General features: G+C 41.6%; 1 protein-coding gene across 1 annotated transcript in view; it reads right to left on the bottom strand.

Moving 5' to 3' along the window:
• GLIS1 (GLIS family zinc finger 1) overlaps positions 1 to 12,952 on the bottom strand; it is a 258,681-nt gene extending 245,729 nt beyond the window's left edge. The window contains exons 1-2 of the mRNA XM_084637848.1: positions 12,888 to 12,952; positions 11,636 to 12,025 (exon numbers count right to left, since the gene is read on the bottom strand). Of these exons, the coding sequence (XP_084493974.1) occupies positions 11,636 to 11,987 (352 nt within the window). The 5' untranslated portion in view covers positions 11,988 to 12,025; positions 12,888 to 12,952. The remainder of the gene's footprint in view (positions 1 to 11,635; positions 12,026 to 12,887) is intronic.
• Positions 12,953 to 13,350: the final 398 nt, after the last annotated feature.

Below are 13,350 nucleotides of genomic sequence, written 5' to 3'. Positions count from 1 at the left end.
GACAGTCCTTCTAGTATCTAGCTTTAAAGTACAACTAGTTTACTCAACAAGCTAAAACTGCATTTGTAGGTTGATCAAAACGGTGGAGGTCTCATCTAACCTCTCTTGTTGGTTTTCTTTGATGGTAGTTGGCAGTGCTTAATTTGTTAGGAAAGAGGTACTGGGGCTCAAGCAATTTTTTACATTCATGACTGACGCAGCAAGCCCAGAGATGCCGGGGCTATGCACTGCCAAGCCTAGAAGTGTCAGGGCTCAGCCATGGCACAAATTAAGCACTTGTAGTTGGTACCATGATTCAGTTTTCCCTGAATCCAACCTGATTATAAACTGGGAGTTATTTTTCATGGCAAATTTTCTCGAGTCTCATATTATTTAGATTGTGAAGCCATCTCCCTGACCTCTCAGGACAATCTGCCTACTGTGAAGCCTCTACACTATATATAAAATCACCTTTATTGCTTCCAGTGATGGCTGAACTACTTGTGTTCTTGGTTTGTGGGTCCCCCGGCAACTCCTCCAGCAGTTGGTACAGAACACTGCTATAAAAATTAACACTCCCCACCTCCAGAAAGTAAAGATCCCTAAAGACCATTACTCCTATCCTGAGACAGTCATGTAGGGTTACAGTGAAGCAGTAGGTCACATTTCCTTATATGTGAATGTCTGCAAAATCCTGTTCTAATACATTCCCAAGACTTTCTTAGCTTGACTTTCCCAAAGTAAGGCTCTTAATCTGCAGAGAGGCATCGCTGAGCCTTCGGAGTGCTGGGATTACAATGCTTGTGGCTGCATCTTTAGTCTTATTTTAGAGCTGAATTAATGTTTCAAAACACTGTTCATGAATAGCTTTGGATCGGCTTTCCAGGTTTGTGCCCCTTTATGTTTGCTTTCTGTGACTCATCTAGCGAAAATGGACACTAGCAAAAATATTTGTGGAAACAGCACATTTTAAGTAAATATCCAGAAAGAATGATTTCTGAACTAGCAATCTCACACAAGTAACCTCAGTCTAAGAGCTCCCTGATAGCATGCACTAAAGAGACGAAGAATCACGTGATTAATGTGTTCAATCAAAACCAACCAACATAACCTGAATTTCAGAATTTGTTCTATGACAGCTCCATTCAGCAATTATTTTCAAGTAACTCACTTTCAAGACAAACCCATGAGCTGCTTGTTGACAGTTTGCAGAAGGAAAATAAAAGGTAACATTCTCAAATAAGTTATATGCTGCAAATCATTTGCTCAGTTCAAGCTAATTTCATTCTATATTCACAAAAAGAATGTTTGCAGATTAGATCGTCTGGGCTTGATCATTTACACGACTAATTTCACTGACTTCTGATGTAAATCTGGAGTAACTACATGATATCAATGGAATTATGCAAGATTTACACCAAAGTCAGGAAAAGTGGAACTAGTCCCTCTGAGTTGTTGACTAAATGTAAATCAAGTCTGAAGACTGACACTACAGCAATCAAGGTTGTATAAGAATCTAGGTAAAGAGATGATTAGTGCTGTGTTTTATTTAGGAAACAAGTCGAACAGATTCTCAGCTGCATTCAAACCTTCCTCAGACTAAGCAATGGGGTCATCAGGGAACTGATAGCAGCTCTCTCATCCCAAACTGTCCAACTTCAGTGCAAGTTAGAGCTGCAGAGGGGTAGCTCTGAATTACACCACATGCATACCGTCCTTCGGGAAGCTTACACCAGCAGAGCTGAGGTGTGCTGGATCTCCCCTGAGCCTTTAGAAGAGAGGGGACGGTGGAGTGGAGTCAATGCTGCCAGCTTTCTCTGAGGGCAGAATTCCCCTACACAAGAAGAATACTCCAGTGGCCATCTCCATCCATTTTAAATCCACTTTGCAATAATTCTTTTATAACTCCATTTCTAACAACTTGAACTACTGGGTATTGAAGTAGACATGAGGAATGTCCTTTACCCCTCAGCTTCCTTCCTGCAGTGAGCTGGATGGATGGTAACAGGAAGCACAAGGGGGGGTGTCTGACCAGGAGCTCTTGCCCTCCTGGAAACATTTTGGATAATGATAGTAGATAACCTTTTGCACTCACATAGCATTTTTCATCTAGAACTCAAAGCACTCTACAAAATAGGGCAAGTGCCATTAACCCCATCTTACAGGATGGAGAAACTAGGGTAGGTGTACATAGACTTGCCCAAAGTCCCCCAGCAACTCAGTGACAGAGCCTCGGATAGAACCCAGGACCCCTTAAAACTCCTCTACTATGGTATCTATTTACTCTGGCCTAGTTGACTTCATCTGACATGACCCTTGTCCCATTCTCCCCCTTCACTGACTTCCCTGGCTCTGGGTCTCACCAGGTCCAGGTATTGACTGCAGATTGAATGTATGTGCATAGGCTCTTCTAGCAGCCTGCAATCCACAGATGAAAAGGCCTGAGAGGACCATGTGAGGCCCAACCAGGAAATAAAATGTTTAACATGGAGTTGCTGATTGCCTTACCCCAGAGTCCCAATATAGGCCTGCTTCTGTTGCCACTAAAGTGGACATAGGAGCAGGACCAGGCCGTATATTATGCTCTCTGTTTCTCAAGAGAATATGGGAGGAATTTTCAAAAGCACTCAGTGCTGGCCCAACTCTGCTCCCATTGAAGTCAATGGTAGAATTGCCTTTGATTTCAGTGGGAGCAGTTAGGCCAGCATGGAGGGCAAGTCTACGCTACAAAATTAAGTTGACCTAAGTTATGTTGATGTACAGCCACCGCCGTAATTAAAATCGCTTTTGCATGTCCACACTACGTTCCTTGTGTCAGCTGTGTGCATTCTCACCAGCAGTGCTTGCACCAATTTAACTGTCACTGTGAGGCATTGTGGGATAGCTTCTGAAAGCCAGTAACAGTCGATGTAACCAATGAAGTGTCTGCATGGACACTGCCTTAACCTAACTACATGGACCTATGCGCTAAGCCTCTTGCGGAGGTGGAGTTATTAAATCAGTGTAGTGGGTGAGTTACACCGGTGAGAGTTACATTTTAGTATAGATGCTTACAGAGTTAGGTCAATGTAAGTTTACGTTGACCTAACTCTGTAGTGTAGACCAGGCCTGAGTGTTTACGAAAATCCCATGCTGGAAATCCTTTCAGGAAAACACTGGGAAATAAAAATGGCAATTTCCTTTTTATCCACAGAAAACATTCCCCACGCCCCGCCCCGCCCCACCTTACCAGATACAGATGGGGAAAGAGCAGGATTTGCACAAAGAAGTGTAAGTGGAGATATCTGTTTTGTGGTGAACTGAGGCCTTTTGAACCCAGAGCGCTGCCTTCCTCAAACATTATTCCAGTCCCATTTGGTACTCTTTTTCGTGTAGTGCTCCACTTCGAAGATGTTCCAGTGAAGAGCTCTACATACAGTAATTGTAAGTGAGTGACTGATCATTTGCCCTCAGTGTAGGATTCAGGTTAAATCAAAGCCAGCTGCTCTGGAGAGCGGCAGGAGAAGAAATCAAAACATGCAGATCTAGAAATTAAATGCGTAAGAAACCACTGCTATTCTTCCACAGTAATAATTAAATCTAAGTTTTTCAAACCCTGTGCACCTAAAACAATTTTCTTTATTTTATGATTTTTTTTTAAAAAGTCATCATGCGCTGTTGTCTGTGTTCTGATAACTCTGAAATGTGCTAGTCATCTCTCCCAGTTAAATATCCTGTTTCATAAACCCACTCCTAGATATTTGAAACTGCAGATCACTAATGTCTAGCTTTAGGCATCTGACATTCCACAGAATTAATATTTAAACTTATTATAAGGGAATTGGGGTTGTGTTAAGCATGAAGTATTTAACAGCATTTTGTTTCTTTTGTTTCAAACTATTTTGTTTCTTATCTAAAGTGCATGTTATGTTATACATGTAAATAAGAAAAAGTACATAACTAAATTAATACGTTTACTGCTATTTTCCTTTTACTGCACTGAGAGTTGGACAGGCTTAGAAAGTGAAAGCTATCAAATTTCATTTTTAAGATAGAATTCTAAGTGTATTATCTTTCTTTGCCTCAGGGGTTGTTGACTTCAGTATTTAAGCTACTTAACCACATCAAATTATCAAAAAGCAATGAATCACTGGCACATATTTAAAATAATCTTAGGCCTTCCATGTTGTGCTGAGAAGTTACTTGGCTTGAGTATTGTCACATATAATCTAACTCTTATCTTTTAAAAAAATCTCAGTTACGAAATATTACTTAATTTAAAAAAATTAGCCTTTGATTTACACATTGGATGCTCTCTGTCTAAAGCAGCATGTGTAATTTATTTACAGCATTGGAAGGCAGGCTAAATACATCATCTACTGTTATGCAAACTTCTACTAGGTATTAAAATACCTGGTCCCCCAGAGACACATTTCACACAGTTCAGCAATGTTCCAAAATAAACTAAATCTTCAGCCCCTTAAAAGCTTAAAATAACAATTGAGATCTGTATTAAAAAGTGTTTTACAGTATCTGATTATGTCTACTTAAAACCATTTTTTCCTCTGGTTAAATGTGCACAAAAAAAGCAAACCACCACACAAAAAATATATTAGCTTTCTACTTATTCCAGAAAGATTAATGTATTCTCATACTCACAAATTCTTCCTCCTGCTTCACTGGAAAAGCTTGAATACAAGAGAGTCCAATGCTATTTGAAACGCTTTGCATTAGCTCACCCTTAAGACAAAGCCGATGAGATTTATTCTATTACAATGCTTTTTATTAGTTAATTGTGTAAAGCACCAAAAAAAATATTCGGGCACTGTGAAACAAAAGGCCAAACATACTTCACATTATTATATTTACACAAATACAATGATCTAAAGGAGAGACACAACGAGTTCATGACTTTTGATGATCTGAATATACAAGTTCTTGCAATTCCCAACTTCTAAAAGGCAGAATTTGAAAAGCTAAAAGTCAGAATGTGGGTCTATTTCCTATAGCAGATCACTTTTCCCAATAATCATCAGTGATGAATAATCATTTCATAAACCTAAATTAACCATAGTAAAGAAAAAAAAGCCTTGTGCCAGGTTACCAGTGAAGCATGGATTCTGCAAACAGAAAGCAGGAGATACCCTCTGGGGTTTCACATACTGAATGCTTTAAAGTACAGTGAAGAAAAAAAAATCTTGGCAACTATTCTTCAAAGTTGAAACTGAAAGGTAGAATTGGACTTGAATTTAGATGACATGATCTTTGATTTTAACTTGCCACATTGAAAATGACTCCTGCCATTTTAGTGCTTCAACCAGTCATTTTGTTCACTTCATTCCAATGTTCAGGATTTTCGGGATACAAGGTAACAGCTGTGTCATATTCAGAAACACATCTTTGCTCTTGTTTTCAGATTTCTAGGGTAAGATTGCACTGTATGAGAATTAGCAAACACCACCCCTGCTTTTGATCCAATTTTTTTTTTTTTTTATTTATAAGTTGCATCAGTGTGCTGGAAAATAAAGTTTTGAGGCTGACAAATAAAGTAAACAAACCAGCCCTATATTAAAAGAAGTTACCGTACACTGTGAAACGACTGCCGGATTGTGTGACTTCTCTGGTCTGTTGACATGTACTGATAGAAACGTGGAGTATGAAATGCAGCAGTTTGCATCTCTAATCCCTCTCTAATTGCCCAGTCAGCATCTTTAAGTGTGTTTCAAAAAAGCTCTAAAACAGAGGTATATTCACATTTCTACAATATTTTGTAATCGTAATATTGATCAAATATGGAAGTTAACCTACAATATCCTAAATCTGCCACAGACAGACACATTCCCCTGATTATTTCACTTCCAAGTTTACCGACATATTTAATGCAAGGGCTGATACTTGTTCAACACGCCTGACAGCATAGGGTATATCTACAATACTATTATGGCTGAAATACTGACCCCCCCCCTCCCGCCCCCATCAAAGTCAATAACAAACCTTCCATTGACTTCAATGGAGCCAGGATTTCACCCTATACAATTAAATAGCAACCTACTGCACATCTTTGCTCATTGTTAAGGAAGTGAATCTTTCTGTAGAAGAAAAGTACTATTCATAATTTCCAAGGCCAGAAGGCACCATTGTGATCATCTAGCCTGACCTCCTTTATAACACAGGCCATAGCGTTCCCAAAATAATTCCTACAGCATAACTTCTACAAAAACATCCAATCTTGATTTAAAAATTGTAAGTGACAGAGAATCCACCATAACCCTGGGTAAATTGTTCCAATGGTTAATTACCCACATTCTTAAATTTACACTTTATTTCCCATTTGAATTTGTCAAAGAGGGGTGCATTTAATCATTTTAAGTATTCTCACAGCCTATGGAATAACTGTCAGAGTTTACGACTGAATACGCGTAAAGACAGGACAGCTTGTGCATTCTTGCAAAAGACATCTGCATGCACATTTCTTTCTAAATTCAGCAGTTTTACAAACATAATCTTTCAACAGTTCTATAACATGGTCTTAAATCTACTAAAAATCATTCAGCACACACCTCATGTGCAGGTGTTTGCAGGATTGGACCCTAAAATGGGAAAAGCCATTCAGATCTATTTAAGAATTGAGTAATTTAGAACAGTTTGAATATTAGGTCAATAGGATGACTCATAAGAGCAAAGTAACTCATACCTGCAGAACTGAAGTCCTAAATTAACTGTCTTTTAGTTTACCATAAAATACAATCCTCTCACCCCATTTAACAAAATACATTGTAAACCTAGTTTTCATTCCATGTGTCAATATAAAATTTTAAAGCCATAATAAGTAACTATTAATCATTTAAATCCGCTCCTTCAAGTAGAACACAAGAGGTTATAAAATGTATCATTTTAATTAACAGGCTCATTTTTTTCTGACTGAAATAATTACAGCTCATTATCATATATAATTGCTAAATGATATCTACTACTATCATCTTTCTAACAGCTCATTTATTTCTAAACCAGAAAGCTCTATACTTTTACATTATAGTTGCTGTATATGCCTTTACGTAACATATTGGTAGTTGGTTCTTTTGTTATTTATTTGCCAATTATTCTGTGTTTCATTAAGCATCCCTAGATAAAAAATGCAATCCTAAATACCGGATGCAATTAGATCCACTTTTTTTTTTCTTTTAAACTGTGCAATAGCATTTAGAAATCTATGAGAGGGGCACATTCGATTCAGTGACTTCCAATCTCAAAAAACAAACCACAAAGGAATTTCCTTCTGCAGAAAATAACTGAAAACTTATTTTTCTCTTTTGGAAATGTGTAACAGTTTTAGCTAATTTAAGAAAAAAAAAAGATTTACCTAAAATGACCTAAAGCAAATGTGATTTCAGCTGCAGTTTCTCCCCTTTATTCCAGAAAGAAGGGGGAAAAATAAAATAAAATAAAAATAAAATAAAATTAGGAAAATTATGTTTTTTATACATTATTCACATAAACCCCAAAACAAAAAAAAAGATTTATTTGATTTATAAGATTTAATTGTAAGAGATTATTCAAAACTACGATGCTCCCAAAATGTGAAGTGGGCTGGGTTTGTATGGGAATCAGAATGAGGTGAGAAAGAACACCCTGTGTACTACATATGAAACTGAGTAAATATGGAGATTGTCATTCAAAATGGGACCAAAACTGCAACCCACCAAACTGAAATGAGTAATTCTCAATCATGCAAGTAATCTCATTCTCTTCAATGGAACTATTTGGGTAAATGATGACCATTCATGTGAGGGAGGGTTACAGGATCAGGCCCAATAAGAACAGTCAGTATATCTAATATATTGTATAATAACTGGGTTAGTTATATTGCACCATCTTATGCCTTTTGTCCCAGTCCTGCAAATCTTTAATTATCCAGGAAAGATAGCCCACTGTAGTCATCAGTTTACTTACATGAGTAAGGTATTGCAAGACCTGGCCCCTTGTTTTCTTTTTTATGTGCAAGTTTGCTAGTATAGAGCATTATGTTAATCTGTGGCTTTACTTAAATAATCATATAATTATGACCCTCATCAAGGAAGTGACCAAATACTGAAGGCTAAAACTACTTTACTGTCTCTTAATTTAAATAACTGTTTGAAGTAGCTCCTGAAAAGGTTTGTGCAGTTGGGAGTATTTTCCCTAACGGCACAAAGGACAGGACAAGTATCGTTTCATGAGTTAACACAGATGACTCATGAATCCAACATATCACATGAACCTGCAAAAAAGAGCATTTCATTGTAATGATCAAAACTGCTTTTAATTGGGTTTTTTTAAACACATATTGGACAGGATTCTGATGTATTTTGTCGCAATTTTTCTTCCCTACCTGAACCTCAAGTATTTTTTGTGTAACTGATTATTATTTTGCCCTGTGCTACCCTGCAAATCACATATTATAGCATTAAAGAAAATTAAATACAGCAAAACCACATAACCCTGGGAAAATATTGTAAAGTTAGTCATACCTTTTATTACAGTTATTCTATGCCCAGTGGACCACAAGTGCCTCTAAGGGAACAATGTTTGGGTGCAAACACTACAGCTTGCAATCCACTGAGATCAGAGGTAAAACAAGGAGGGCTTAGTGCGTAGCACAGCCAATCACACCGAATGAGAGGTTGGGCAAAATGTCACATTTAAAATAAAAATCATTGCCAGAAAGGGACAAATTTGAAGCTCCCTTTTTAAAAAGTCTGTATTTTTGCTGAAATATAGACAGCCCCAGGCTGCAAACACTTACACACCTGAGTAACTTTACGCACATGGCCAGTTGCTCTGAGTTCAGTTAGACTAGTTGTCCAGGTATGGAAGTGTTTGCAGGATCAAGACTTAATACCACGCAACAGCAGAGGAATAACAGAGAGCACATTGCAACAGCAGGCTGCTCCTTCTCATTACAATTGCCTTAAAGCTGTGCTTTTTGTTAATGGGGCAGTATCTTTTTTAAAAAAAATTTTTAAACAAAAAAATTAAAGCCATGTTTGGCAAAATGTTTACAGACAACTATAAAAATGGTTTACGCTCACGGTAAGAGGGTCCTTCCCCCCTGCTCCCACCCTTCAAAAAGGGATAAACCTAAACCAGGAGGCGTATTCTGTAATCTAACCCAGACTGAAGAGGGAGTTATTCCATATGCAGTACTGAAGTGCAGAAGACCCGCTGTGCGATGGTCTGAAATCAAACTGTCACCAGTTCCTCCCTTGAAAACCTTTGCAGGGTACATTTGACCTTTTCCCCCCCTTCTGATTTCTTGGTTGTTTCTTACATCATGTCCGCATACACCTGTCTTTTCCTATAACCGTTAGCCTATTTGCAGGGCTATTGGCAAAGTCTGGATGCTTACAGATTGCAATTTTAAAAAAAGCCAAATGATGGCAATTTAGTATATTATTTGATTATTCTATTATTTAATTTTATAAGGTGGCTCTTGTTATTAGCAGTCAATTGTTGGTGCAGCAGCACTGCAATCTCCCTGCTTATGGAGTGTCCGGTGGGTGCTTTAGAAATGTCAATATTATTACTGGAAGAGCACGAGGCTCACAGCAAGAGAACTTGAAAAATGCACAAATGTGTGTGTGCAGTTGCTGTCACTTCACAAGCTGCGCATCTTTAATCAGAAGGACAACGCTGCAGCTTTAGAGAACATGAAGACTATTTATAATCTGTTGCTTCAGTTTCTATTTGACTGAGATGAATGAATGCACACTGTAGTTTGTCGGAAGAAATAGACACTCTACTAAGGCTCACTGGAGTCAGTGACACTTCAAAACAATGAGAATCTACCCCAACATTTCATTTCCCCTGTCCCCAGCTTCTGGTCTGTGTTAAAAAGTCTTAACCAACAGCATAGCTGAACCACTCAGATGGGAAAAATCCAATATGCCAGCATTATGCACCAGGTGGACATGGCAAAGAGCCCAATCCCAATCCTGTATGTGGATAATTTTGCTCACGTGGGTAGTACAGGTTACTTGCATGCTTAAGCATGTTTAGGCTTGGACCCTAAATGGAGAAACTGGATGCTTTACAAACAGGAATAAACTCCAGTGATGAATGGAGAGGAAAGGGAAGATAGTGTGATCAGTTAAGATGAATGTGTGTCCCTCTCCGCAGACCCACTTCTTTCTGCTGCAGGGAAGCCAACATACAGTGGAACTTTTGCTATTCAACATGGGGATAGGGGGGTGTAGGGAAACCATATGGGGACTGAGAGCCCCTCAGAGGGGAGTTCCACATCAGCTTGCTGTGGGGCAACAAATGGGTGGGCTTTTAGGCAAGCTGAGAAAGCAGCAAAGGTGTTCCTGGTGGCACCCCAAATGGGGGGGGGGAGGGACTGGCAGGATGCAGTCCTTTCCACAGCCTGTAGTAGAAACTTCAGCATAGCTGTGCTAAAGCTCTGTGCGTTCCCCCCATGTGCACTCCCCCCAAGTTGCAAATCCCATGCATTTGGGCTGTGTGCAGTAGACACAAATTTCACCCTTGCTGAACTTGGGAAAATCTTTAATCAGAAGGGGAATGCCGAAGCTCTAGAGAACATAAAGGTTATTTATAATCTGTTGCTCCAGTTTGCATTAGACTGAGATGAATGAATGCATCCTTAGGCTAGAAGAAATGGACACCCTACTAAGGCTCACTGGAGTCAGTGACACTTCAGAATAATAATATAGTGGCCAGCCCCATTACCCTACGTAAAAGCTCACAAAAGAGAACATTTCTAGTCCACGTGTGAACAGTCTACTTTACTTTTCAATAGAAAGGAAAGAAATAGATGCAATTCCTAGTGGGAAGTATCTTACACCAGCCAGATAGAGGACATTTCCATAGGTTTTTATACAAAGAGAAATCAACTTGTGATCATCGAAAAGACTGCCTTTGCCCTAATAATCTGTGCACATCTGTCTGGGTAAGTGTATTATAACATGGATGAGATGCTTGTACTCTCTCAGAAACCAGATATGTATCTCAAGTGATTATCTAGAGAGTGGAATATTTTAAAATTGAACTTTGATAAGCTAACACAATCAAATAGCAAAAGGTGGACAGGTTTAAATAACCAACTTCCAACCAAATATAATGTCATTAGTTATTAACTTCTTTAAGAACGATGGATGAAAAGATGCATTTCTAAACTAAAAAAAAAAATTGATTTTATACAATCCCTCTCAGACATCAGGAATCCTGGGTCTGAGGACTCACTGCTTACACACATGTTAATCACACCTTCTCAGTGTCTAACATACAAATTCAAACAAACAATTTAATAAGACTAGGCATTTACCTTAAGCCACAAGAACAGGGTGAAATAAGACGACCTATCCCAGTTCACCCCAGTGAGCAGACCCAGCTTAAATGACCATCCCTTGTGTGTTTTCCAAAACTGCGGAGAGGCTGCTCAAGGAAATTAAAGAGGATGCTGGTCTCAAGATTTTCTTGAAACATATCAAGAACTCTGTGTACTCCATCTGCAGACAAAGTCTGGTTTACATTATCTCGCATTTAGAAGGTGGAAAGAAAATAAATTTGCAGCATTATATAAACATTTCAGAAAATATCCTGAAGACCAGAAAGAAAAAGGTTGATACAGATGAATTGGTGTTGGGTTTTGTTTGTTTCGTTCACGCATTTTATAACTCACCCTTCATGCTTTGATGTTTCTGTTGCTGGAAATACTCTTTGGAGCTTTTAGGACATCGAAACTCCTGTGTCCGCTGAAGGATTGGAAGCCTCTCAAATATGCTTGGTCTTTTGGGGATGAGATCTAACAGAGGTACTGACATTTCATGGGGACTTTGCTGTGGTTCTGTATTGTCGCTGCTGTTGTTGACAGTTATTTTAAAGGACATCTGAGAATTCAAAAATGTTTTACCAGTGTTCGAACAAGTCACTTGTGGCAGTTCCTTCATAGGCACTACTTGGCATTTATCAATTGCTTCAAAGAAGGCTGCACTGGTACTGGGTTTCTGAAACTCTGCAACCCCATAGTGCATATTTGTGTCCCTCTGCTGGAAGGGTCCTTGCTTATCTCCTACATAAAACAGCACAAGGAGTGTCAAATGGCATGGAAGCTGCCCCTCTTTAACTCTTAAAGCAATGGAAACAACAGGTAAAAACACCCTACAAACTTATGGTCTAACACCAGGTACCTTCATATATTCTAGCCAGTGGGTCATTTAAAAGAAGAGGCTACTACAAACCTGGAAACCCTAAAGGGTTAATGAATACAATCTCAGTGAGATCTTTCCTGGTGTCGAGTCAAACAAATCCTGAGTTATTGTAAAAGGCAGGTAAGCCAGCCCTTTCTCCCCATGCAGAATCATATATACAGGGATGGGAAGGCACTTTTCAAGGCTCCGGGGCTGTTTGGGAGAGAGCGGGGAGTTTAGCTTTTAAAACTGACGGTAGGTTTGGCGGGTTGGTTGTTTTATTTCCCCAGGGACACCGCTGGTCCTTTCAGTCGTTTCAGGGAAAGGGAAAGCCAAACTCTGAATGATTTGTTCAGGCCGGTTCCGTCCAGCTGAACCGTTCAAACAGCAACCGCCCCGACAACCGCAAGAGCTGCCGTGCGGGCGCCAATAAGCCCGAGGCGGCTGTTGAGGCAGCGTGTTCCTGAGCCCTTGACTTTCACGACGTGCTAATCCGCTGCCGAGGGGACGCGCTGCCTCAGCGCCTGGGCCAGGCGGAGCCCGCCGGGGGGACAGGCGAGCCCGAGCCGCGGCGGGGCTGGCACCCGCCCGGCTCCCCCGGCCCAGCCCGGCCCGGCCCGGGAGCCAGGAGCTGCAGAGGCGGATGTCACTGGACAGCAGCGACCTGCCCGGGCAGCGTGCGCCCGACACCGCCCAGCCCCTCACACCTCCGGCCGCCGGCGGCCCCCGCGCCCGCCCGCCTACCTGGCCTGGGGACGCGGGCGGACGGGCCGGCGGGCTCCCTCCGCCCGGCCGCCGCTGCCACTGCCGCCGCCACCGCGCCGCTCGCCCGGTCCCGCCGCGCCGCCCGCGCCGCGCCGCCGAGCCCGAGCCCCCGCCCCTCCGGGGCCGGCGGGCTGACGGACGGCAGCCCGGGCCATTGGCCTGCCGCCGCGCCGGAGCCCGCCCGGCCCCCGAGCCAGTCAGGGCGGGGAGGGGGCGGGCTGGGCCGCCCCCCCGCGCTCGGGGCTTGACAGGCTGGAGAGCCGGCGTGAGCCCGGGGGCGGCGGCCGGGGCCCGGGGGCGGCCCCGCGGGTGTGGGCGGGGCGCGCAGGTACCGGCACGTGCGGCGCAGCCCCCCCCCCCGGCCGTGGCTAGCGGGACACGTATCGCAGGGGTACCGGGGCCCCCGTGCCCACCGCACACCCGGACTGGCACACCCTGCCCC

The sequence above is a fragment of the Lepidochelys olivacea genome (assembly GCF_965140295.1).
Source record: "Lepidochelys olivacea isolate rLepOli2 genome assembly, chromosome: 8".
NCBI lineage: Eukaryota > Metazoa > Chordata > Testudines > Cheloniidae > Lepidochelys > Lepidochelys olivacea.
The sequence above is the reverse complement of the archived record's forward strand: the minus strand, read 5'-3'. Positions and strand labels throughout refer to the sequence as shown.